At 40.2% G+C, this 27,825-nt stretch overlaps 1 protein-coding gene across 1 annotated transcript; it reads left to right on the forward strand.

Moving 5' to 3' along the window:
* The first annotated feature begins 2,151 nt into the window (after nucleotides 1-2,151).
* Nucleotides 2,152-27,720, forward strand: LOC108927937 (lymphocyte antigen 75-like). The gene is made up of 35 exons (XM_018741604.2): nucleotides 2,152-2,707; nucleotides 4,229-4,597; nucleotides 5,760-5,933; nucleotides 6,232-6,393; nucleotides 6,790-6,900; nucleotides 8,386-8,526; nucleotides 10,695-10,892; nucleotides 11,512-11,669; nucleotides 11,947-12,054; nucleotides 12,179-12,267; nucleotides 12,668-12,837; nucleotides 13,041-13,240; nucleotides 13,392-13,534; nucleotides 14,648-14,729; nucleotides 15,235-15,306; nucleotides 15,937-16,063; nucleotides 16,281-16,316; nucleotides 16,545-16,714; nucleotides 16,980-17,050; nucleotides 17,393-17,445; nucleotides 17,559-17,695; nucleotides 19,354-19,459; nucleotides 19,585-19,739; nucleotides 19,847-19,976; nucleotides 20,180-20,400; nucleotides 20,711-20,873; nucleotides 21,338-21,496; nucleotides 21,927-22,049; nucleotides 22,487-22,672; nucleotides 23,106-23,329; nucleotides 23,778-23,952; nucleotides 24,126-24,290; nucleotides 24,846-24,968; nucleotides 25,469-25,648; nucleotides 26,831-27,720. Exons 1-35 carry the CDS (start codon nucleotides 2,608-2,610, stop codon nucleotides 27,001-27,003), a joined length of 5,154 nt encoding a protein of 1,717 aa, XP_018597120.1. The 5' UTR covers nucleotides 2,152-2,607; the 3' UTR covers nucleotides 27,004-27,720.
* Nucleotides 27,721-27,825: the final 105 nt, after the last annotated feature.

The raw sequence follows: 27,825 nt of genomic DNA on the forward strand, positions 1-27,825 counted from the left end.
AATAAATGTAATTGTAAACGTATTTAATTGTAACACCCGGACGTGAAATGGACATATTTTACTGTAACATCCAGACATGGCCGTAAAGTACAGTAACCTCAATAGCAGTGTATATACAAGTGCACGGGCCTGACTGTAGGTGATCTTTGCCTCCACACACTTGTCTTCATAAAGTCTATACAAAAGTCTTGGGCAGTTCTTACAGACTTTGTAAGGCACCCCCTTAGATCCCAGTGCTCATTTGCTCTTCACAGTAACAGGGGGGAAAAAAAAAAAAAAAAGTTTAGACTGCTTGAGTTATTATTCGCCTCGTATTCATTGCTATTTTTTGCATGATTTATGGACTTCATATACAGTGCCATGAAAAAGTATTCGCCCCCTTCCTTATTTTTTTTGCATGTTTGTCACAGTTAAATGATTGAGAGCAAACAAATTTTAACATTACACAAAGATAACCTAAGTAAATACAAAATGCAGTTTTTAAAATGATGATTTCATTTATGAAGGGGAAAAAAGCTGTCCAAACCTACCTGGCCCTATGTGAAAAAGTAATTGCCCCCTAAACCTAATAACTGGTTGTGCCACCCTTGGCGGCAACAACTGCAATCAAGCGTTTGCGATAACTGGCAATGAGTCTTTCACATCGCTGTGGAGGAATTTTGGCCCACTCTTCTTTGCAGAATTGTTTTAATTCAGCCACATTGGAGGTTTTTCGAGCATGAACGGCCTATTTAAGGTCATTCCACAGCATCTCAATTGGATTTAAGTCCGGACTTTGACTAGGCCACTCCAAAACCTTAATTTTTTTTTTTTTTTGAGCCATTCAGAGGTGGACTTGCTGGTGTGTTTCGGATCATTGTCCTGCTGCATAACCCAAGTGCGCTTGAGCTTGAGGTCACAAACTGATGGCCGGACATTCGCCTTCCAGATTTTCTGGTAGAGTGCAGAATTCATGGTCCCATCAATTATGGCAAGTTGTCCAGGTCCTGAAGCTGCAAAGCAGCCCCAGAGCATCACACTACCACCACCATGTTTGACTGTTAGTATAATGTTCTTTTTATGAAATGCTATGTTACTTTTACGCCAGATGTAACGGGACGCACACCTTCAATAAAGTTCAACTTTTGTCTCATCAGTCCACAGAATATTTGCCCAAAAGTCTGGGGGATAATCAAGATGTTTTTTGGCAAATGTGAGACGAGCCTTTGTGTTCTTTTTGGTCAGCAGTGGCTTTCGCCTTGGAACTCTCCCACGGATGCCATTTTTACCCAGTCTCTTTCTTATTGTTGAATCATGAACACTGACCTTAACTGAGGCAAGTGAGGCCTGCAGTTTTTTAGATGTTGTTCTGGGTTCTTTTATGAGCTCTTGGAGGAGTCGTCGTTGCGCTCTTGGAGTAATTTTGGTAGGCCGGCCACTCCTGGGAAGGTTCACCACTGTTCCAAGTTTTCTCCATTTGTGGATAATGGCTCTCACCGTGGTTCGCTGGAGTCCCAAAGCCTTAGAAATGGCTTTGTAACCCTTTCCAGACTGATACATGTCAATTACTTTGTTTCTCATCTGTTTGTGAATTTCTTTCGATCACAGCATGATGTGTTGCTTTTTGATGTGCTTCACTTTGTCAGACAGGTTCTGTTTAAGTGATTTCTTGATTCAACAGGTCTGGCAGTAATCAGGCCTGGGTGTGGCAAGTGAAATTTAACTCAGCTTTCCAAAAAATGTGGTTAATCACAGTTCATTCATAATTTAACGGGGGGGGGGGATTAGTTTTTCACATGGGGCCAGGTAGGTTTAGACAGCTTTTTTCCCCTTAATAAATAAAATCATCATTTAAAAACTGCATTTTGTATTTACTCGGGTTATCTTTGTGTAATATTAAAATTTGTTTGATCTCAATCATTTAACTGTGACAAATATGCAAAAAATAAAAAATCAGGGAGGGGGCAAATACTTTTTCACGGCACCGGCGTATGTGTACAAATTAGGGATTTGACGTTATGCGTGAAGTTGGCAAAACAGCGTCTTTCTGACTCACCAGTAAATATTACATAAACGTGTTCGTGAAAAGTACATTTTAATTGTTCATAAATAAACCGAGACAAACAAAACCTAAAGGAATTCGCCGTGTACTACAGTACGCTCACACTGACTGACGCGCTGTCTGGAAGAGCAGTTCTCGCGTAGTGTCGCCAGCGGAATCCGCGCGTGAGCACTGCACTCACAGCTGTTGCCCCCCCCCCGCGAGAGCGGACAGCGCGCGACTCTGTGAGTGGCGCGCGAAGGAGAACGGTTCCGCGAAGTGTCTCAGCGGTCGTGTGTTTCTCTGCCATCATCCTGTACAAAAACCCCCTAAAGATTCCCCCAGTCACTGCGCTGTTGGGCTCCGGGAGGCGCGTTCCGCCGCCATCCTTTCACGAGGCTGTTTTTATAAAATGAAAGTGATTTGAACTGAAGAGGTGTGACGTTGTTTAGATACTCGAGGTGAGTGAAGAAGAGAAGAAGGAAACAAATTGAAAGTACATCGGACAGCACCGTCTGGAATGGCACTGGCGTGAGCTGAGCTTACTGAGAAAACCTCTCCGTTACCATAAAAATACCGTGAATAACATGGGTATGTTTGAGACAGGGAGTCTTTACACGACGTGTTTCCTCCTGATGGCTGGACACACGTGTCTTCTTTTTGCCGGTTGCGCACCTCTACATGCAGGTAAGACAAATGTAAATTTATTGCAAACACATTACTTGGGAAGTTTAAACTAAACTAAATGTCGCTTGTCTGTCGCTCACTGTCTTATAATTTAAATATTAAGCTGAAATGTTCACAGTCCTAACCCTAGATTAGTCATGAGAAAACGAAATTACAGTTTTAATTTGTTGTTGGCTTATACACTGAATGATACTCGTCGTTCACACGTGTGTATTGAAATAGTGATCTATAGGTAAGTAGAAGGAATTCTTGTCGAAGGTCCGCCTAAGCAAAGTGAAAGGGAAAATAAAGTGTGAGGTGATTAACTGTAACTGAACTAGGGGGGCGTGGTGGCGCAGTGGGTTGGACCACGGTCCTGTTCTCCGGTGGGTCTGGGGTTCGAGTCCTGCTTGGGGTACCTAACCTTGTGACGGACTGGCGTCCCGTCCTGGGTGTGGCCCCTCCCCCTCCGGCCTTACGCCCTGTGTTGCCGGGTAGGCTCCAGTTCCCTGTGACCCTATCTGGGACAAGCGGTTGAGAAAGTGTGTGTGTAACTGAACTAGAAAACTGGATTTCACTGGACTTTCCACAGGTTTAAAGACTTGTGCTGTTTATTAATGTGTGCATTCCCTCAGGGAGTTACTGAAGATAGGATTCTAGGAAAATACTCTGTTGATCACATCTGTAGTTTTCTTTTATAAACTTTATTTAATAAAGTTATCAAAACAATACACAACCAGAAACAAACATCAAAACATCCACAATCAAACAAACCCAAAATTATTTTTTACTTTTTTTCTAAACACCACAGATAGTACAAAACAATCACTGAATGTTGTGGAGAGCTCCCCCAGGTCACTCTAAACCTCCTTACTCCACACAATGGTTAGGAGGTCGCCCCTTGAACCTCCCAGAATTCCCTCGTGGCAGATTAAGCATAAGCAGCATAACAACCAATCAGAAAGAAACACAGGACTATGTAGAGGAATAGACACTAACACCATCTCTTTACACCAATCCACATCAGCCCCCCTCAGCGTCGTTACATTATTATTTCATTTATATTGGGGCGAACGCTGTTTAAGCGTTGCCAGATGTTCCTTGGAAACAATCTCCACCTGTTCTCCAGATGATTGATTTGAAAGCGTGTCGAACTACAGGACAGTTTTATTTAAGCTACGCAGTCTTTGCATCCAGTGTGACAGCAGGCAGTGCAGGGGTTCAGGTCGGTCCCTTGCGATCCAAAGGTTCTGGGTCCGAATGCCAGCTCCTTCTGTAGTATCTGTGAACAAGGTACTTGTCTTCATCCAGTTGATGCAGTAAGAATACCCTGCTGTACACATGAGTAAATCATTGTAAAGTTGATTGTCTAAGATTGTAAGTTTCCTTGAACAATGGCATCAGCAGAATAATAATTTCTGTGCTCCTTGAATCATGTTATTTTTCATTATATTTGTGGAAGTGATTTAGGGTTTATAGCACATATAGAAGTGAAACAGGGAAAAATTCCCAAGAGTGGTGTAACTTGACACATTTCTTCAGGTGATGATGCCTTCTCCATCCATCACGTGGGCTCTGGTCGCTGTCTTGAGTCTAGTGGCCTGAACCTGGGCATGGGGGACTGCTCTGGTTCCTTGGAACAGCAGTGGAAATGGGGCTTTGGCCACCGACTCTTCCACGTGGCCACTGCCCAGTGCCTTGGCCTACAGGTGCCCTCGAAGACCTTGGCTCTGCTCGACTGCGACTCGACTCGGGATGTACTCTGGTGGCGCTGTGCTCACGGGATCATCCGCACAGCCTACCAGCTGTCCCTCTCTGCCGGCAACGGCACCGTCAGTGCCTGGCTGAACTCCCAGGACAGTTGGACGAGGCACAATTCATCAGACAATATCTGCCGGCAACCTTACCGGGGTTAGTTGTGCCGCTTCTGAAATGACTTCCATCTCTCACCTTTCCCCTGTCCATCAGGCATTTTCATTGGGGCCTTCCGTTTGCTTTTTTGCATAAGATGTTCTTTTACATGTGCTACGCGAAAAAATTCACTGCAGCAATTTTATATTTCCACCTGATTTTCTTTTGCTTAAAAATAAATGCTGTACTTGAGGGATTTTCTGAAATGTCATTCACTTAATGGTGAACTAGGATTCATATCCTTTTGTGACACACAACCCAGGAAACAGCTGGTATGTGCTCGTTCCCCTTTAATTTAATTGTCTCGCAGAGAGTGAAACAGGTCACGGGGGGAAGTGAGGAAAGGGGACAGGGAACAGGTACAGAGGAAGGGGTCTCGTTGGGCGTCGTGCATCCATTGGCTCTGTCTCCACTTCACTTTCCATCTCCGTCCCTCATTGTTGGGCACAAGGGTTAAAATAGAGGTGGTTATTAGCCCCGGGTGTGGTAAGTCCATGTGTGCCCGTGCATGCCGCACCTCTGTATGAAAGAAAACTTGGGACTTAAGGGGAATTTCTTAAATGGTGACGTGTCAGAATCTGTTGACACTGCATATTATGAAAGCTCTGTGGCACTGCAGGGAGCCTAAATGAAAATGATCACGAAAGGATGGCTTTCTTTACAAGCCAAATATAATGCAACGTGTTCGTGGCAGTTTCATTGTTTTTGTAATTGTGGCTTGAATCTGTATCATTTGCATTCTTGCAGATATCTTTATATTTTATCTGCTACGCCATACTAGTTCACTGCATATTCAAATTTGCTTGTGAAAATTTCATTCGGTGAAATGTGTATCTGGAAGAAAAACGACTTCAAAAATGAAGTATCTGTAAATAAATATCTGTAGCTGTAATTAAAATGATCATGCAGAATCCTGAATGTACAATAACCAGTGTCTGTACAGGATGATCAAACATTTAAACAGAAATATGTGAGGTTATAAGATCCATCCTAGTATACATTACTAGCACAACGCACTTAATCTTCTTTAAAAATTTTAAACTTTACGGCCATAAAAAGCTTTTATGGCTTTTTTTGTTTTTTCATATGGTGCTGCTGGATGTAATTAATGAAAAAGTTAAACTGTGTATTTTTAATCACATTGTCTGTTCTGCTCAACCAGTTATACACACCACCATGGGGAATTCCTTCGGAGCGCCGTGTCAATTTCCATTCCGCCACAATGGCAGCTGGCATCACGGTTGTGTCTCAGGAGGGCAGGAGAAAGAATTCTCCTGGTGCGCCACCACCCACGATTACGATGGGGATCGCAAGTGGGGCTATTGTCTGAAGCCTGGTGAGCTGTCTTTCTGTCTTGCTCGGTTACTCAGAGCCAAAGGTAGTTTGTCACAGCATTTTTTTCATCGCGTCAAATGGTCCAACAATTTAATATTAACGTTAAGAGCGTTGTAGAAAAGATAAAGAACAGTGCAGTAAACAGTAATGTCTAGTAATATTATACACTTAGAGTATATGATTATATTTACTCTAGGGAACCTCTCTTTATATCCTTGTGTACCGCAAAGCATAAATGGAAGACGATGTAAAGTGAGATTGTTTGTACGGTCACATAATATGACTATTTTTTCCTACAGAGCCATTCTGTTCATCCTTGTGGGAGAATCCTGGCTGGGGGAGCTGTTACCAGTACAACCTACAGTCAGCTCTGCCATGGCGCGAAGCCCGCGCCTCTTGCCTCAGTCAGGGAGGAGACCTGCTCAGCTTCTCCAGCCTCAACGAGTCTGCCTTTATAGCTGGTGAGGAGAAACAAGCGTCTTGTCTGACCTCTGAACTGCTTCTTTCATCTCTTTTGGAGTTCCAGGTGGCAATTATGCAATCATTACAAAAGCTTGTGCCCCTGGAGGACCAGGCCTGGACACCAATATTTCACAGCAATGAAACACTGAATTTCTTTGCAATCAGAATGTGCATAAACTGACAAAAAGAAGAGAGAGGGAAGGAAGGCAGCATTGCATATGTGCTGTAGACTTGGGGGCAAGCTGGGTAGATTCTGTATGTGCTATAGTGTTGAGTACAGTGTGGTCAGTTAGGGGATACTATGTATATGACTGTTTAGTGCATAAGAGCACTTAGAGATGGGATTGATGATAAATTAGCAAAAATCATCTGTTTTCTCACGTTGTGATTTGCAGCTCAAACAGGATTGCCTAACCAGATGTGGATTGGACTGAACCAGCTAGACACGGCTCAGGGGTGGCAGTGGTCCGATGGCTCCCCCCTCTCATTTGTTAAATGGAATGAAGGTAATCATCAGCATTGGAACACCTCGGTCTTGAAACCTGCAAAATTGAAAAAAGTTTAGGTAGAATGCAGTTAAATAATAATAAAGTTATTCTTCAGAAAAGTGCTTAGAAAAACAGTCATTAAATGTGAAATGTGGATTTCTGAAATACAATTTGACATTTTTTAAAAATAAATTTAATATATACACTTTATTAGACCACTAATTTTTGTCATTTCAAAAATGCATAATGTACAAATATTTGAAAAGATAAATTGAGCATTCTGCACATTTAAAAGAAGTATTAACAGTTTTTGCTGAACTGATAAGTCCAGTCTTGCTCGTCTTCAACTGAGATCTCCTTAAACCAGCACTAACCAAATTTATCATAACTCAGTATTGTAGTCACTGTGCAGATTTTTGATCTTAGCTCACCGATGTTGTACAGGAAGTGAAATGTTACACCTACAGCCCAAATTTCTGTCCTTTTCAAAAAAATGTATTAAATGAAAGATATATTCAAAAATTAAAAATAGTAAAGTACAGTATTATTAGAACATGCATAAGTATTAAATATTTAAACCGGACAACATGGTGGTACAACGCGTAGCACTGCTGTCTCACAGTGCCTGGGTGGTGTGAGAGGATGTGGGTTCGCTCCCTGCTCAGTCTGTGTGAAGTTTGCATGTTCTTCTCGTGTGGGTCTCCAGGTGCTCTGGTTTCCTCCCACAGTCCAAAGACATGCTGTTCAGGTTCCTTCATTGTGTGTGAGTGACTGAGAGAGTGTGTTCCACTGATGTATGGATGAATGGCACATTGTAAGTAGTGTATCTAGCAGTGTAAGTCACCTTGGTGAATAAGGTGTGTGGGCTCATAACACTATATGAAGTTCATTGGAAGTTGCTTTGGAGAAAAGTCTGCTAAATAAATAAATGTAAACTATGTTACTCTTCACATCTGATAACTCTGAGCTCCAGGACATTCCCAAATGCATCTTAACACTGATTAACTTGGCTTGGGGCCTTTTCAAGCCCAATATATGCCCTTAATATTTGCATGTAACACCTCTCAGTAGTTTGAGATGACAGAGAATATTAGTAGCCCCATCTCAGTAATATTACTAATTTTTGCTATCACCAAATACTTGACCAGTTGTTATGCCGCTATGAATCTCAGAAACACTGAAATAAACATTACAGCAATTAATTGTGCATGCTAGTATGCAGCTGTCCATAGATTTATTTATTTTATAATATAGAATTTTAACAGTGTCTAAATGAAAAAACAGTGATAAATTTACAGTATATCTTTTAAGGGATATATAGACATTAGCAGGATAAACAAAAGTAAACTTTTAGATAGCTGGCAATCTTAATGCACATACTGAGGTCAATTTATTCTTAATTATATTCCATATCGTGCCTTTTATCTGAGTGTTTCACTTAGATTTGTTGTAAGGTTCAGTAACGGGGAGCAAAGTTAAATATCCAGTTTGTGTGTTTTGCAGGGATGCCCTTTACTTCTGTCTTGCAAGAGGCTGATTGCGCTGCGATGAACTCCCAGGGTTTGTGGGAGAGCGAGGCTTGTGGATTGAGGCTTCCATATATCTGCAAGAAATATCTAAACCAAACTGAGCAGCAGTCAGCTGGTGAGTGATTCTTCTCATCATTCCGTGGAGCTGTGCAATCAGATTCGTCCATGAGAAGAATAACACTATTCTCCGCTGTCATTTAACAATTAAGCATAGTACTTTTTCTTACTGAATTCTCCCAACATTACATCTAAGCTTGATTTTGAAAATCCGCTGTGAAGAACTGTGGCACAACATGTAATGCTGGTGCCTCATTTCTTCTGGGTTGTGGGTTTGGATCTGGCTAAGTGTGTATGGAGTTTGAATTTTCTTCCTCTCTTCCTGTGGGTTTCCTCTTGTGGGTCCGGTTTCCTCCCACATTCTGAAGACATTTTTCAGGTGAATTGGTGACTTTAACTTGCCCATTTTGTGTGTGTGTGTGTGTGTGTGTGTGTGTGTGTGTGTGTGTGTGTGTGTGTGAGAGAGAGAGAGAGAGAGTTTGTTACATTCTTCTGCTGTATAAATAAGTGTGACTGATTTTAGGTTGTTTACTATAGTAGATGGAAAATTCTAAATTGCTTTGGACACGTGGGAGGTAAATGCTAGTTAATCATAGAAATTTACATCATCTTGGAGAAAATATGTCTGTAGAATGAATAAACTCAAATGTAAAATAAATTTTAAGATATTTTCCCAGAGGAAATTCAAAGAAGATAAACACAGGGGTTCCCAGTATGGGTAAACTGAAAATGTTTTCATGAACACCTGAAGATGCAGCCCAGGGCTCCAGGAAAATAGTCTATTAATAAACAAATCAAAGATGATTGTTGTATAAACATAAGCTGTATAAGAGTGTTTTATTGTTGCTCTTATATATATTTCTACAACTATCATGAAATTCCGCACTCTTTTAGTTTGGTGAGATGTTAAGAGACACCTGAGGTTCCTGAACCTTATAATCTCTTGTTGCTCTCAACCCAGATCCCCCCTAACCCACTGGCAAATTGGGCTCCAGAAATGGCTGCCTAAAGAGGTGTTGGATATATCATTTTTATTTGCAGATCAATCAGTGGTGAATTTCAACCTTGTAAGAAATCATTTTGACCTACCCAATACACACACACTGTCTGAAACCGCTTGTCCCGAGTGGGGTCGCAGCGAGCCAGAGCCTGACCCAGCAACGCAGGGCGCAGGGCTGGGGGGGAGGGGACACACCCAGGAGGGGACGCCAGTCTGTCACAAGGCACCCCAAGCAGAACTCGAACCCCAGCCCCACCAGAGAGCGGGGCCCGGCCAAGCCTGCTGCACCACTGCACCCCCTCCCACCCCATAGAGGATTCTATAAATATCTACAACTATGTCATTTAATTTCTCCCTTAGAAAAGGAGAATAGACTACTGTCAAAATTAATAAAGGTTAAGGCAGGGACATGATTTCTGCATTATTATACAACTTTGTCATATGCTGCTACTGGCTCCTTTGATGCTCTAAGGGAAACTTAGGAACAGGACTTGGATTTGCCTTTTAGTGATAATGAATGGTTATCAGGATGTCTTAAAGTCTTCTCTGCCTGCATCTCCCTCAATATTAAGCAACAAAACTCCAAGTTCAACCACAGTATCTGCCTTGCTCTGATGCATCTTCTCAGGATGTTCCTGGGGACATCTCAGCTGTGCTTTAAATGGAAAGCCTCTCTGGGTACTTTACTACATGATTCTGGGAATATAAGATATAAACTTAATTCACTGGGGCATCTATCCAAGAAACATTTAACAAAAAATGTAGTTTCTCCCCAATTACTTTGTTAAATCGCACCTTTCTTGATGACTTTGACGAAAGGCTAAAGGCTAACTTTTCTTACATATTTGGCAAAGAATGTATTGTAATGCTTGGGTTTACACTAGAAGTACCACCTATAAATATGTGGATGATTGAATTTTTCCCACTGGAAAAATTTACATTTGATTGCATGACAATTATAATGAATTCTGGAATTTTGGGACACCCTTCTGGAAGTTATTATAAAGTGCTACCTGATCATACCTGTGTATTGTAACCTTTTGGCCCCGAGTCCTCAATCTATGTATGTCCACATATTTTCAATTTCTCATTGTCCTGTCGCTATCTCTTTCTCATTGTACTGTGTATGCTGTTGTGACCCTACACTGTTCATAAAACTGTTAAAAAAATAAATAAATAAACACAGTAGACACAGAATAGTACTTGAATAGGTGAATTTTTTTCAGATATATGGCTGGACGGGTCAACTTCTTGTGAGTCTGGCTGGAAACCCTGGAATGGCTTCTGCTACCAGTTAGTGAAGGACCCATGTAGGCCTATGCTGGAGGCCCAGCAGTACTGCGAAGCATCTGGGGGGGCCCTGATCAGTATGCACAGCCTTGTCGACGTGGAAGCAATCAACATGGGGTTTCATGACAGTACAGGTAGGCTCTCCAGGTTTTTTGCACTACTGCTGCATTTAAAACTAAACAGAGCCCCATGGGGAGCTAAAGACCACCACATTTACATTTATTCAGTTAGCTGATGCTTCCCCCAAAGTGACTTGCAATGTTACAATTATCAACCTGTTTATACAGGCAGGTAATTTTAGTGGAGCAATTTAAGGTAAGTACCTTGCTCAACAGTACTACAGCTAGAGGTAGGGATCAAACCTGTGCCCTTTGGGTCTAAAGGCAGTAGCTCTAACCACTATGCTACCAGCTCTCCAACATAACAGTTTGGTTTGGTCATGGTCACACAGAGAAAGGTCACTCTGCTTCTGCAGATTCCTGAAATTGAATAAGGTCTTTATTACACTACATTCTTAACTAGTTCTTGGTGTTGCGTTTAACTACATGTGTTGTGTATCAGATTTGTTACATAATTTAATATGTGGATCTGTAATTTGTTATAATAATAGTTCGAGTAGATATATCTAAGAAATTAACATTTCGGCCTTACTGCTTGCTAATGGTGTACTTAAGAAGTTTAATTTCCCGCAAAAAAGTTCTCAAACTTGTGAATATGAAGACTGTATTCAGTTTTTGGGTGTTTTTACTGGAGACCAAGAGCTGGAGGTCTGGACTGGCCTAAGGAGTAAGGAGAAACAAGCCCTTTTCTACTGGACTGACAATTCTTCAGTGTCCTTCACGTACTGGGCCAGAGATGAACCTCAGATTCCTTCTGAAAGCAAGCCAAACTGTGTTTCCTACTTTGGGCAGGTATGTGTGTAGTCATGGTGAGAATGTATCCTAATAAAACAGAATGTTCTTTAATTCACTGAAATCAACGGTGACAGTACACTGAAAAATTGTAAATATATACACATACAGAGAGCTAGGGCGTAGAGTTAAATGCTTACAGTTATGGAATATATATTGAACATATGATCAACATATTGTTATTACATTGCCACCTAGAATTTGCCTTCCGCTTACAAAAATGGTATGTGAAGTTTTTTTCTGCAGTGTGTGATAATGTTTTCCTTTTACTGCACAGTACCACCTCTGGAGGGTCAGTCCATGTGAAAAAGAACTGCCTTTTGTGTGCAAGAAGAAAGGAAATGTGAAGGAAATCATTAAAAAAGCAGGATGTCCAGAGGATGGCGTGAGCATCCATCACCCTAATTGAAATCTTTATTGAACTCTCTTTAAGCTCTGGGGAAGTTTTGTTGTCTTATAACTATAGTTTTTCAGATCAGGTCCTGAATTTCTGCTTCTTTGTCTCATAGGACTGGAAGAGACATGGTAACGCATGTTATAAGGTGGACACTGAAGAAGTTCTGTTTCAGGACAGGTGTGACCTCACAATAATGAACAGGTAGGTTGGCGTGACGGCAATAACACAGGCACCTGCTTTGCATTTTAACTTTTTCAAAAAACCAGTATGAAGTAGATTTTCCAAAAAGAGACAAGGACAGACAATATCAGATTACCAAAAGTAATACCTGCCATCCGGAATGAAGCCAAATGAGCAGGGCTTTTAAAAACAGTCTATTAATGTCTAGTACTTACCAGTTCCAAATGAAATACATGAGAATTTGGTGCATAGCATTGCACTGGAAAATTGAATGTCATTAATCTCACTGGAAATAATGCAATCAATCATTTTTCATTCTGTTAAATAGCAGTGTTTTCATACCATACAAATATATTGTTCTTAAGTTTTCATTTCATTAAGCTATATGTAAAATTTTAAACCACTTTTTTGCCCATCACAGATTTGAGCAGCTGTTCATTAACAGTCTTATTAAAGACCATATTACTACTAAAACCCTATATTTTTGGATGGGACTCCAGGACATAAATGGTACTGGAGAATTTCACTGGATTACCAGGAACGGTCAAAGTAAAGGTGTTCCTTACACCAACTGGAATAGGTTTGAACCAGGTTAGTCACTGATTAGTGAAAGCACAAAAAGAAACACTGTGTGAATTTCTTTTATTTAAACAGCTATTTTTAATGTGATTTATTAAACATGATTACCTCTGTCATGAAAATTTTATTGGAAACTGGTTAGTTTGGCATGGCACCTTCGCCACTGTTGTGGTTATGGGTCACAAGGGACACTAATGTCAGCCATGTGATTTCAGAACTAGCTGGAGGATGTGTTGTAATGTCCACTGCCCAACCCTTGGGAAAATGGGAAGTGAAAGACTGTGAGCTCTTTAAAGCTGGCTCCATCTGCAAGACGTCTATTGGGCCTCAGGTGGAACCAGATGCAGAACCAGACCTAAGCCTCCCCTGCCCCCCTGGATGGGTGACCCATCCTGATGTCCACTACTGCTACAAAGTAAAGTCGCTTCGCTCAAAATCTGGGGCTCATTTAGTCTGTCTGAAACATGGCAACCTCTGGACGGGCGGGTTTGGGAACGACACCAAAAATATGTCGGTAATCTGCAGGCTCACTGATGGCAATCTGATGTCCCTCCGGTGCCTCGCAGGTGTTCCATGAGGAGCGGCTGAGCCGGAAACGAACCTGGGGGGAGGCTGAACGGTTCTGTGAGGCCCTGGGTGCTCACTTAGTCAGCCTCAGCCACAAAAATGAGATGCAAGCCCTTCAGTCCGTCATTTCGGAGACTGTCAGGTATGACTCTACAGGGTGTAAAGCATAACACTAGTCCTGGGACGGAGAAAATACTCTGAGTGCAATCCTCCACTGTGTGCATACCTTCTTTCTGCTTCACCCTGTGGAAACATTGACATGACTTTCAGTAAATATTGGTCTGACTGCTCCTCTCACTTCCGTGTAACTCTGAAAATAATGCTGGTGTCTGTCTTATGCTTGAACCACAGGGCTGTCTCATAAAATTACTTATATTGATTTATTTAGCTGATACTTCTCTCTAAATTGGCCCACAGTGTTAGATTTGTATACTAAGCTACTTACAGTGATTTACCCATTTATACAGCCAGGTAATTTTACTGCATTAGTAAGTACCTTTCTCAGGGCTGTTAAGCAAAAGTGTGGATTTGAGTCCAGACATTGAATTGTAGCACTGACTGCTGTGCTACTTGCTGGACCTACTTTATTGCTTTATTTGAATACGTGATTGCAAGTACAACTGAATTTAAAATCCTGTACCTTTTTTCAAAAACTGTGTGTACCTTGTGGCATTACTTACATCAGCGTGCTTGTGCAAACCATCGTTCTGGGCCGTTGGCCATGCAAACTTCCTCTGTGGGCTCTTTTCCATTGTGTGTGCTGTGGGCTCCAATGTGACCACTGACACATTACTCTTTGTCTATGCCGCATACTTATTACATTTTGTTCCAGTTAGTATATAGAGCTTCAAGCTTCAGCTCTGGTGTTGTGTTTCCCACCCATAAATCACTTCTGCAGATATAAATTTTGTTGTAGCCACGGTTTAATGTAGGATTCGGTGTTCTTTTTTCTGGTAACTAATAATACCTAAAGACCTTCACAGGAATTGAAGAAAAAAAAAACAGAAGAAGCAAAATTCAGTTTATTGTTGGATAGCCTATATGTTTATCTGAATGCAGCCTATTTGTTTTTTTACCTGACTACCTATTTGATGCCTTGGTACAAAGTGACTTACATTGTTAGTTAACATCTTATAATTTTTCAGAAAGTCAGTGGGGAGTCTTCAGCTGTTTCATGTGATAATATTTTATTTCTTTATTTAAAAAACAATGCATGCACAAACTGTGTCTTGGTTTTGATCTCCATTGATCACAGCAATGAGCGGTATTTCTGGGTTGGCCTGAACCGAAGAGGTACGGAATCTGGCGATGCTTGGGAGTGGAGTGATGGAAGAGCAGTAAGTGGAGTACGATCTCATGACTAACAAATTTAAAATGACATAACAGTTTTAAAGTAACCAGTAAATTCAGATATTCGAATGTATATTAATATCCATTATTACTCAGGTAAATATGTATTTTTTTCTAAAAATAACCAAAAATTTTGTATGCATTTAAAGTGGGATGTTACTTATTTACTGGGGGGTGTGGTGGTGCAGTGGGTTGGACCTTGTCCTGCTCTCCGGTGGGTCTGGGGTTCAAGTCCCGCTTGGGGTGCCTTGCAACGGACTGGCGTCCTGCTCTGGGTGTGTCCCCTCCCCCTCCAGCCCTGCACCCTGTGTTGCTGGGTTGGGCTCCGGCTTCCCGCGACCCTGTATGGGACAAGCGGTTCAGAGGGGGGGTGTGTGTGTGTCTTACTTATTTACAGTAAGAAAATGACTTCTTAAAAAATCCATGCACTAATTCTGAAACAGATGTCATGTGTTTTGTCAGTATTATGCACCTGTAATGTCTATGTTCCAGGTGTCTGCTGACATTTTCTCGAGCGAGTTCCATGAGGATGATGAGTACAGCAGGGATTGTGCAGCCTTTAAGGTACACTGACTGTATTGTGTTTTTTTTTAAAAAAAAAAAAAAAAAAAAAAAACAGATTTTTATAGAAATTAAAGACGCAAATACGATATTGTCATGTGTCTATGAAGCCGTGATAAAGCTAGAAATAGGCAGATAGAAATGCTCCAGTCCAGGTTGAGATTCAGCCCCTTTGTGAGGTTTACTTGTCTTGTATATTTATAAAGTGACCACAGTCTCTTCAGTGGTCCACATTGTTCATTCTTCTTCCACCAAGTCACACCAAGTGGATTTTTAAATTAGTTGTAATTATGGAAATGGTTTAGCTATAATCAATCACAAGTCCACAAGTTGCTTCCACTTCTACAGCTTCACAGAGTTGTGCAGTACAGGAATACAGGTGGGAGGGGGTCATCCAAACCATGTTCATCTGTATGTTTAAAACCTCAGTTGTTTTATGTAGTGCATCTTTGATTGGATCTAAAGACTGCTTCAGTTGCAATGTTGATTTTTTTTTTTTTTTTTTTTTTTTTTTTTGACTGATTTTTTCAAGTGTTTCAGTGTTTAATTAAAATCAGTGATAATTTAGGATGTTAGATTTTTCTTTGTCACTCGTGTGCTTCGGTGGACAGTTTCAGTTGTTCTTTGGAACAGGTTGAAGTAAGGCCTCACAGAAGGAGGTATTTCCTGCATGCAGTGCACGATGTGATTAAGAAGCCTTTCTATGCCATCCGTTTCCGCTGCGACGCTCAGCTGGAGTGGGTCTGTCAGATTCCTAGAGGTAAAATACGTGAGCACCCATGAACACTAACACAAGCTCATAAATGCTGAATGTAGAACCAACACTATTTGCAGTCTGTGTAATAGAGGATCCAGTCTCTTCTTAACTGAGCGGGAGTTAGCAATACAGATAAACAATATAAAATTATAGAGAACATGGTTTGATCTGACCTAATGAATCCAAATAATTTGTTCAATGTTTTTTTTTACTCCTTAAGGAAAGAAAGAGACAGTTCCTGATTGGTATAATCCAAGTAAGTGATCATGCTCATTTTGTTTTACTTGTGTCTACGTGGTTATGGCAACTATTACTTTTATCTAAAACAACTTTGATATATTTGTTTTATACACTTACTCAGATGGATATTTCATCAACGTGATTTAAGAGTACAAAAACAAGGCTTTCCTGAGCCTTGAGCTGGCAACTTTCTTTTTTGACATGAAAATCAAACTGATGAGACTTTTTTCGTTTACTGCTGCAGACACCCATCATGAGTCTTCGATATTTGTGGATGGCAGTGAGTTCTGGTTCGTGACGAACCCAAAGCTTACCTACGATGAAGCCAGAGAGTTCTGCTGGAGCAAGGGCAGCAAGCTGGCAACTCCAATGACATATGATGCGGCAAAACAGATCAGAGAAAAACTATCTGAGGTAAATTCATCTCTTCAATGGCCATCTGTTGCAGCACAAGTTTACAACAATTTTTTTTGCTGTTTCATTAGTGCTTTTGAAGGGATGTGTTTCGTTTTGATTAAAAATCAAAGAAACTGTTTTTGTACACTTTAAATAGATTCTTAAAGGTTAAACATGCTTTCACTTTATATTGTATGCACAATGCCTTCATTCAAAACAAAGTAGAGTAAGGAGAGTAAACAACAGCTGTATTTTTTGTGTTATAATCTTCTGTGTACTTCAGCTTACAGAAAACAACAAGGGGTCACTCTGGTGGGTAGATGTGCAAGTACTTGGTTACCTCTATCCCCTGAGGTGAGTCAACCGTGTTTTATAGCCACACATTACATATAAATATTAAAAAACAATAATACTGTTTTTAGTCTATTCTTGTACTAGTCTACTAGTATAATAGTATAGTAGTAATACTATTTTTAATCTAGTTATTTTACTAAATAAGGTGGCAGTAAAAATACTATAAAGTATCATTACACGTACAAATTATAATTTTATTTTCTGTGTTTTTGTAGATATGTTGCCTAACCTTAAGATTACAAAAACATTCAGATATTGAAATCGATGATGAACGTTTTGCTTGCTGTCTGTAGCTCTTGTTATGAAATATGGAAGTCAGCTAATGTTTTTTTGTTTCTATAGGTTAATTTCAATGGACCGTTGCTATGCAATGAATACATTGTACATGACTCCAGGTAAATATCTACATTCTAGAGGTTGAGGGTGATGTGGAGTCTCATTGAAACAGGCACGTGGCCTTTTAGTTTAGTTGAGGTTGACTGGGCCTTGCTGAATACTTTCTTTACAGTCCACACATACACGTGCAAGGGGCGCTTTCCATTTGTGTGTGAGAGACTCAAAACCACGTCTTTGGAAAAGCATCCCCTGCCGGCCATCCCCATTGGGTTGCCATGTGATAATGGATTCCTGACCTTTGGAAACAAGGTCAGTCCTGATCAGCACTGCAGTCTCCAGTCCCTCTTTCAGGGCTATCCTGTCCAAATTCCTCAGTAGGAATGCTGTCTATCAACATGAGGGCTTCTCGTGCTTTTTGCCACACAGGAAATGTAATTTTAACAGTTGTACCACTACTGTATATAGTGTGGGAAAATATACATCCATTTTTTTACATAGCAGACCATTTAATCAGTTCAACAGCATGCTTGCCCCTTACTCAGTCATTTTAATTTGTGCATGTCCTTTATTTACTGTTGATAAAGCTATAATAGATAGTACAACCACACAAGTGTGCAATCAACCTGGAAGAGGTAATTTCTGACATAACTCCAGTTTCCAGTTATTGGTTCTGAGCAGTCATTCAACTCAACAATAACATAATGAACATAAAATAAACACTCGTGGAAACATTAAAGAAAATTACAGAATATGTTGCATTCATTTAACTACCGAAATAAATTTAATTATGGTTAAAGCAAGACAGCATGGCAGAACTACTTCCTATCACAACCATCAATTAATGTATGTGACACACAGTCCAACATAGTGCAGGACCATCCAAACATGCCAGTAAACAATGAACCCATTACTATCGGTCTATTTAATTTTCTCCCATCTTTGTTAGGGAGAGAGTAAGAATGAGAAGCAAGCAAAATCTTGATGACCCACTTGCCACAACTGCTGACCCTCATGAATTTTTGTCTCATATATTTTGGTGGTATTGCCATGCATAAAAATTTTTATTGTGGTATTTTAATACATTTTAGTTAGTGTTTAGTTAGTCTAGGATTTCTTTTCCATAAGAAAACCTTTTATTTTGGTATATTAATTTAATTAGTATTTTTTTTCTCTTAAGTTGTTAGCAAGAATGAATGAGAGTATGATAAATAATTGTAATTCCAACCCTTCACAATGGGAATAATTTCACATATTTAACACGGTTATATGAGGAATGGGTGTATATAACAAGTGTCTGACAGCTGAAGTTGTTGCTTTACACACCTTTCCGTCTTGGGCAAGAATGGGGCTAAATCTTTTATTGGACCGCTTTTCCATTGTGTGTGCAAAAAGCTAAAATACAGATGAATACCTGCATGTGTGTTGTTTAGAGTAGGGTCAGGTATATCTCCCACTTCCAAAGAAGGGAGACCAGCACTGTGGTATGAGTAGACTATACCATAAATATAGGGGATAAGGTAAGTGCCACTAAGTCAAATTCGACTCTTGGAGACCGTGAATGTGGTTTTCACCATAACAGAAGATACGGAAGCGGTTTACCATTCCATGCTGGCACACATGTCTTTGGACTGTGAGAGGAAACCCACACAAACACAGGAAGAACATGCAAACTCCTCACAGACTGAGTGAAGATCAAACCCCAGACCTGAAACCGCAGCCCAGGCTCTGTGCCACTATGCTGCTTATTGCATAAATATGTGATTCTATAAAAAAAACACATGGAAAAAGAATGTCTGTGCATAGAAAATTCCTTTTATGTAATGCCTCACTTTTACTAACATCAAGCCCTATTTATACATTTCAGATAAAATACTACTTTGATAGCATATGGACATTTGGTACTGTCACTTTTTTGTAGAAGGGATATATACAGAAATGTCTTGGATGGATAATCTGCTTTTTTTCAGTGCTACATGGTGATCAAGCCCCTGTACGTGTCGTTTGCCAAAGCCAGTGAGCATTGCCACACACTAGGAGGAACTCTCCTTACCATCGCAAATCAAGTGGAGCAGGGTGAGTGGAGTTTTTAGTGCCAGGCCAGCATCCAGAGACTTCGCAGTTGCTGCACCTCTGACTCTGGTGGTTCTGCCCAGTACTGCTGTCATCTACACATTCTCTGTCTGTTTTCTTCCTGTCAGACTTTGTCACATCCCTTCTATCTGAGCTGTCCAGGAAGTTCTGGATTGGACTGGAGATCAAAGAAACAGGCATGGAGTGGGTTGACAATTCTACTTTTACTTTCCACAACTTTAACCCCCTTGTGCATGGCCAATACAGACCTGTGAGGAAAGGTGTAAGTACCTTTCGCTGTGTCTTTTCTGTTGAGTAAAAAAACCCAGCTTAAGGCTTAAGTACTTAAGACTGCATAGTGACACCAAGTCCCCGTTTTTCCCATGTCAGATATATTACCCAAAAGCACTGGAGCAGTGCGCCTACATGATCAATGACCCCCATCCTGCAATGACGGGCACTTGGGACTACACATCCTGTATGGACTACCAATACATCTCTATCTGTCAGCATTACGCAGGTATATAAACTAATTCACTCATGGGAACTCCTTATCATTAGCTCTTAACCATATCAGTTGTTCAATATAAGATACATCAACCAAAATGACTTTCATGTAGATCATACTGCACAGAAAAACTGTTTGACAGGCTTTTCTAAAAGTGGTGCCAGTCATGTCACAAAACTTAAGGTAACATTTCGTAATGAAGATATCTTTTCCAGACAAGCCAGAGAGTCCTCACATTCCTGCGAGCAACTTTACAGTCGGCAGCCATACGTACAGAATCATACAGAAGAATGTAACATGGTTTGAAGCCTTGCAGCTGTGCAAGGAGGCAGGCATGGATCTGGTCAGCGTGACAGATACCTACCAGCAGGCTGCCCTCACCGTGGCCGCGAGTAGAGCCAGCCACTCCGTGTGGATCGGCCTGTTCAGCGAAGATGTAAGTTCCACGTTAAACTCTTCCTGTTCCTCTGAAGAGTTTGAGGTTTGTGAAGTCACAGGCTGCCATTGTGTTTTGAAGAGGTGGGCAAATTAATACAGACTATACATAACATGTAAATTGTAATTTAAACACATTTTCTTTAAATGTATTTCTGATTGCCTTCCTTTCATATTTTTCCACTATAAACATTTATGCAACACTTTGAGTCATGAACCTGTTGTAGAAAACTGATGCTGTTTGCTAAATAGATTGAATTGTGTGGGAAGGACATCTTATCCTGGAACTTGGCTTGTTTTTGCATCAACAGGATGGATTCCACTACAGATGGACAGACCACAGCCACGTCATGTTCAGCCGCTGGTCTCCCAAGCCCACTGTTGGGCAGTGTGTGTACCAGGACACTGATGGCTTTTGGAAAGCCACAGAGTGTGAGGAGGTGCTAAAAGGAGCAATCTGCCAGATCCCACAGAGTGAGCTTTACAAAAAGCAGATCCATCTCTCAGATTCGTCCTGATGAATCAGACCAGATGGTCCATCAGTTGTGGTTGCCAGCCAAAGGCAGTAGATCTTAAGATGTTTAAAGATGTAAAATTTGAACTTGAGTAACTTTGTAAGAGCATACCTAATATTCACCAGTAAATTATCTGGTGTAAAAAAACTTTTAAATAAAACTGTCAGCTAAGAAAATAAAAAAGAGATGCAAAAAAAATACACAACTGCATTCAATAATATTCCATAAGTACTTTCAGAGGACTTGCAGAGTTAGTGCTAGCAACCACCTAAAAGCAAAAACTCCCGTTCTGGGTGTTTCCCCTCCCTCTCCAGCCTTATGCCCTGTATTGCCGGGTTAGGCTCCGGTTCCCCGCGACCCCGTATGGGCCAAGCGGTTCAGAAAATGCGTGTGTGATTTTGGCTAACACTTTTCTATTTCTAGGTGAAACCACCCTAAAGCCAGAAAAGAACCTTGTAAAATGTCCTCACAAAATCAATGGGCTAAACTGGATTCCCTTCAGGAACAATTGCTATGCCTTCCAGTTGGACTCTTCACGATGGGAGAGCTTCACAAATGTTCGAGACATATGCAAAAAATTTGGTAAAGACAAATACCTGCACTCATTCTTCAAGATGTGTTCCCAACTTCATGATGTACTGTATGCATTTGTAGAAGTACTATTAGTAATATACTTTAAGACACAACACGTAAACCTAATTTTAAATGTCTGTCAGGTTTGCTTGTCAAAAATAAAAAAAACTAAATGAATCTAGACTTGGTTAGTGCTAAGTTCTTCCCTTACCCACCAAAAAGCTTAAGTGCTCTGAGGGTACTTATACAAAATGAGTACTATACATGATCCAGGTGAGCACTCTCCACTAGTGGTGTCTGGTCAGTTAGTGTAACATATTATGTGTCAGGTACTATGAATGAAAAGCTCTATGAATGAAAAGTGCAGTATAAATGCAACTTTGTAGAACTCCATAGAAAGTGAATTTCTGGATTGTCTGAGCTGTCCATTTCTTCTCAGACAGTGATTCAGACATTCTTACCATCCGGGATGAAATGGAGAATGAGTTTGTGAAGGAGCAGCTGCTCCCTTTCAAGGACTTGGCTCATTTTGTGTGGCTTGGAATATTCAGAGATGAAAATGGTATGGAAAACATGGTTTCTCACTTCATACATTTATTTCTGCAACTATTTTAATTTAGATTAATAGACACATTTTTAAGTACAGATGGACATTAACTTGCTGTTCACTTCCAGTTGTAATAAAGAAATATAGCAAAGACAGCAGGTAGTACAGTACTAAAGAGCATGGACTTATAACCTGAAAGCTGCAACTTTAAGTTTCAAAGTCCTGCTATTTTAACCTTGAGAAAGGCACTTAACTGCTTCAATGGAAATTTTCTGCTCTATAAATGCCTAAAGCTATAGCTGATTATTAAGAAGTGAAATGTTAGAAACAGCTGTGTGTAAGTTTAAATAGTGTACATTTTTCAATGAATTTTAGAATTATTATATATATTTAAATTTGTGTTTATGTATCATAAAAACATTGTCATTTACTCTTCCTCTTATTCCTTCTAGTTAATCGGATGAAATGGTACGACGGTACTAATGTCCAATACTCAAACTGGAGGGATGGAAGGCCATCTGTAACAAAGTCATTCATGGCAGGGCTTGGCTTGGACGGAGTCTGGGAAATATTCGCTGATGAAAACTTTTTTTCACCTTTTCAGCAAAGAAGTATTGTGGCCTGTAAAATTGACAATGGTAGGTTCCTCCTTAATTCCTTTAAAATGATATGTTCTGAGGGGTGGCGCAGTGGGTTGGACCACTGTCCTGCTCTCCGGTGGGTCTGGGGTTCAAGTCCCGCTTGGGGTGCCTTGTGATGGACTGGTGTCCCGTCCTGGGTGTGTCCCCTCCCCATCTGGCCTTACTCCCTGTGTTACCGGGTAGGCTCTGGTTCCCCGTGACCCCGTATGGGATGAGTGGTTCTGAAAATGTGTGTGTGTGTGTGTGTGTGTGTGTGTGTGTGTGTGTGTGTGTGTGAGATATGTTCTGTGTTTACATAAGCTAGTTCAATGGCTTGCTATTTCTAAGGGTTCACCTAAAGCATACACAGGATTTTATTTACCTTAAAGAATTGATGAAAGAAGTTTTCATTTTAATTTACATTGTTCTTTTACATTTTGTGCTTTGCAAGACCCAAAGGAGGAATTTCAGAAATCACCGAATGATGTGGGAGTCTATGGAAACTCGAGCTACTACATTATCGAGAGACAGCTCGCATGGTTCGATGCTGTGCGTGCATGCAGGAGTGCTGGTGGCCACCTGGCCAGCGCCCATGACTTTGCTCATGATGCCCACCTGGAACTGATGTCCAAGAAAGATGGCTTCCCGCTCTGGATTGGCCTGTCTACTCAGGATGTATGATACAGACACAACTTTATCAACTAAATATGCTATTTCCATTGCTCTATTCCCATGTGCTCAAAAAAGGTTTATTTGATTGCAGACGGTTGCTGTTTGTTGTCAGATGAACACGGAAATGAACCCCGATAAAACACCTCAGCAACAGTTGACCTTTATAGGCTACACTTTAACATGGGAATAAATAGAAACTGTGTGAATGCTGTATTTTGGTATCTAAAATGTATTAATACTGTTAAAGACACAGACCTCAAATCACTTATAGATATGACTTATCCACATCTAGTAATGACACATAACTTCAAATTGCAAGCTTTTGAACATGTAAATAACATTATTAATTAATAATAATGTCCACAATCTTCATTGCTTTCAAAAGTTACATTTAGGTTTAGTTTAACATTAGGCTCCGTAGGTTCAATACTGGTATGAAATTGTTTTGTAGATGGGCAGCTCGTACGAGTGGTCTGACGGGACCAGTTATGACTACACGCCTGGAAGCTTTGTGAGCTCAGACTCCAAAGGCGACTGTGTATTTGTGAACACGAAGGGCTTGTGGCAGCGAGCAAACTGCAGCTCCAAACAGGAAGGAGCCATTTGTTATAACTCCACTGTTCAGAGTAAGTTGCATTCACAGCATTTATTCACTTCTCTAATTAAACCACCTGCAGGGAGTTTTCCCCAGAAGACATACATAAAGCCTGAAGCTTTAAATTGTTTAGGAAAGTCCTTATGTGTTTTAAGTGCACCGTTAATACTACCAGAGTGTTCATTAATGTTTGTCTTTCTTCAGCAGAAAAAAGTGTCTGTCCACAGGCTTCTGTCCTCCCTGTGTCCAGAAATTGTCCCCAGGGAGGCACTTCAAAGTGGATAGAATACAATGGCCACTGCTATACAGTCGACATGCCTTCCTTTGTGTACACCATGAAGGAAGCCAAGTCCATTTGCAGGACTCTCGGTATGCCCTCCTCTTTGCTTTCAGATATCCAGACCAAATACAGGTGATCAGATTTACAGTTCCCACTGGAGCCTGAAGGACAGAAATCCTAGTGATTTTAATGAATTCTTTTTAAATAGCACTTAATGGTAAGGAGGAACAATCCAGTTCTTTCTTCAAGAAAGCAATTCAGAGCTCAGGTCAACAAGAATCTAGCAAAAGACATGCATACACACAAACACTCAAGACACAGATAAATAAGCAAATCATTAAGTTATGCAAATGAATAACTTCTGTATTTATGCAAGAGAGGACAGAGTGAAGTAAGGGGGTATAAGGTGTATTGAGATGACACAGAGCAGCTCAACGCCACTCAGTCATTAAGAGGTTGATTTCCTGGCAACAAGAAGACTCATAGAACCTGATAGCTACTGATATGCACCTTTAATGTGTATGACATTGTCTTTAAATGAACATTTCAGCAAAATATTTTTAAAGATGTAGTACAAGAGTGTCAGAACTTATTTCAGAAGGAAGTGTGGGTTTACTGACAGAATGTTCCCTCTTCATGTGCAGATGATTCATCACAGCTCCTGACCATAAAGAGCAAGGAAGAAAACAACTTTGTCTCTGGATGCTTATCTGAGAATCCCCTCATCACCGATCGGATTTGGCTTGGCATAGATTTGGACCACCAAGGTATCATGCAAGGGTTTCATATCTGGACATGTCAGACCTACTTCAGCATGTACTTTCAGATTATGCGCCATATAAATCTTACTATGGTGCTGAAATCCAGTCTCATTTATAATTTATGTTTTTAGAGGCCAATTTAAAACAATATTTGAACAGTTTTTGCTGAGGTGTAGGACTTCATCCAGATATTTTTGAAAGCTTTGTATTTACACTAAAGCTGAAAATCAGGACCTGAATTGCATTTATGTATAAAAAAAAAAAAATTGGTGTGATTGTAAATTATTTTCTGAAGTGTTAAAAGCAATGATCACATTTGGTATACTTAATGAATGTAGCATGTCTTATTTTCGGGACATCAGTTCCCAGCCTTCCCAGTTTTATAGCTTTGAAATGTCAGGAATACTCATGGCATCAAGAAAAGCATACATCAGCAATTTCTTGACTGAAATGTTTGCCTTTAACTTCAACATGGGGGCTGTTTTCCTTGACTCCTTCCTCCTCAGGTCAACCAATGGCCTGGGTAGATGGCACCAGTGTGGCATTGTCATTCTGGGAAACCCAAACAGAACCCTCTAACCAAGCCGCACTCAGATGCGTAGTCATGCAGGCTGGGAAGGGAGGCGTGTGGTCATATGTGAGCTGCGAAGACACTCGCAGCCGGGTTGTCTGCAAAGGCCCAAGCCGTGAGTATAACACTAGACATTCCCACTCACTGGTACCTCCTACAGACTGGTTAGCTCTTGGAAAGGGGCTCTTTGCCTACAGAAGTTGAAACTCTTAAGTTTCTTCTGTGCTAATTTGCCTGTCACTGTTAAGTAACAGGGTTATAATGTCATATAATGCTCAGCATTGGTGGAAAAGGGCAGAGTCCTGCAGGTTTCCAGCTCTTCTTACAACACTAAGTTCAGAAAGGACGTTAAATAGGAAGTTCATTCAAAACGGCACCGGGTGGTGTGCTGAACAGTTGAACTCGGTGGATTATGATTTATTTGTTTAGCAGACACATTTCTCCAAAGCAATGTATAACTCGGAGTAAACCAGTAACCAGCCATAACTTATTTTTATTTTTGTATGGCAAATGTCAAACTTCTGACCCTGTCTTTTTGACAGTTTGCAATTTTATTTTATGCATGACAGGAATGACAATGTCAATTTGTCCAAATACATGGACTACAGTGACTTGTGAGAACTTCATGCTGTTCATAGATCACATTTATGGGTTTACCTGATGCTTTTCTCCAAAGTGACTTACAATGTTGTTACAGTTATTTACCCATTTATAAAGCTTATTAATTTTACTGGTGCAATTTAGGGTAAGTACCTTGCTCAAGGGTACTACAACCAGAGGAGGGGGATCAAATCTGCAACCTTTAGATCCAGAGGCAGCAACTCTAACCACTATGCTACCAGCTGTCCCCTAAATTTCCATCACATAAACATGCATACATGTACCCACCAAAAATAACACATAGGATGTTTTCAGCACATCAGTTATTTAAATTAGCCACAAGTAGGTAAAATACTAAAATGTTTGCTTTTCAGAAGCTCATACTAAACAAATAAATTGATTTCTTATAGCTTGTTAGCACAGTTTGTGTCATTCAGACATACTGGTGGGTTTTCAAGCATGATTTTACTTTTACCATATGAAACGTTTTTACTGTGTTAATGCGCTAACAAGAAATAAAAAGTAACATGTAATCCTTTCCATGTGCAAACTAAGTTTCCTAAAGTGACTTTAATCAGATTATTAGGACAATACAAAAATCCTCCGGGAACAATAAAAAATGTCCTAGTCTGATGTGTATTTTGGGGTAGCACACACACTTTTGATACGATCATTATATTTTTTTCTCTCTCTACAGGGGCAAGAGGTACAAAAGTAGTCTTGGCCTTCTTTTTCATCATTGTCTTCATATGTATCACCACAGTAATGATTGTAATATGCAGGAGAAACAGAGCACGCTTTATTTCAACTGTGCAGTACAGAAGGAGTTTAGATGAAGACAGCAGTAGCATCATAACCCAGACAGAGTAAATGCTATTCCATGGCTTTGTGCGCTTTTACATTTTGCACCTTCTCAAAGTTTAAAACACAAATGTTAACACACAATATTTGAGTTTTAAATGGAAATAGTCCAAAATGTGCAGATGCTGACAACGAGCATTGGTGCAGAGTCCATGTAAATATCTTGTGCACCCTAACCTGTACACTTTATGTGCTTTATGATATCAGGGATTCTTCTGCATACTTATAAATTACAGGTATCTTTTAACGTAATTTTTCTGACAGATAAAGGGTATCTTTTAATGTGTACTTCAGATTATGCCGATTATGCTGTCTGAAAATGCTAGTCATGCTGGTTTTCATTTTAACTTAAACTTGAAAATTAAAGCACTCTTCTTATCAAGACAGGCTTTACTTTTGTAAAGAAATTGTTGTACTATAGGAAACTGCTGTGATTTGGTAACACTGCTTTATTTTACATTTATTTTACAATACATGTAGGTCATGGATTTGTGCCAGGTCATAATCAGCACTTTTGTAATGCGTTTCTTTTCATTGGAGCTAAATATAATTTGTCATATAGTTTTTCCTGACTGCTGAGAACTGGAGTACAAATGGCTCTGTTGTATAGCACATAAATTGCACTATTGTGCCGTACTGTTCAAACTGTTCTGCAAGCATGTTGTAAAATTTGTAAATATTTAAATTGTTCTATTGGAATTTAAAATTTGTTCAGAAGTTGTTAAAATTTCTTTGTTCTTTTTTTTCCAAACATTGTTCAATCAGGTCAACTTATTGCTCAATAAACCAAAAAATCAGTCTTATGTGTTTGAATCTGCAGTGATGGGTATG

The sequence above is a fragment of the Scleropages formosus genome, chromosome 12 (assembly GCF_900964775.1).
Source record: "Scleropages formosus chromosome 12, fSclFor1.1, whole genome shotgun sequence".
NCBI lineage: Eukaryota > Metazoa > Chordata > Actinopteri > Osteoglossiformes > Osteoglossidae > Scleropages > Scleropages formosus.

Excerpts from the sequence above, each read along its gene's own strand:
- LOC108927937 (XM_018741604.2), top strand. The coding sequence starts at position 2,608 with ATGGGTATGTTTGAGACAGGGAGTCTTTACACGACGTGTTTCCTCCTG. Across the intron at positions 22,673-23,105 it reads GGCCTGTAAAATTGACAATG|ACCCAAAGGAGGAATTTCAG; the intron begins GTAGGTTCCTCC and ends GTGCTTTGCAAG. Across the intron at positions 24,291-24,845 it reads GTCCATTTGCAGGACTCTCG|ATGATTCATCACAGCTCCTG; the intron begins GTATGCCCTCCT and ends CTTCATGTGCAG.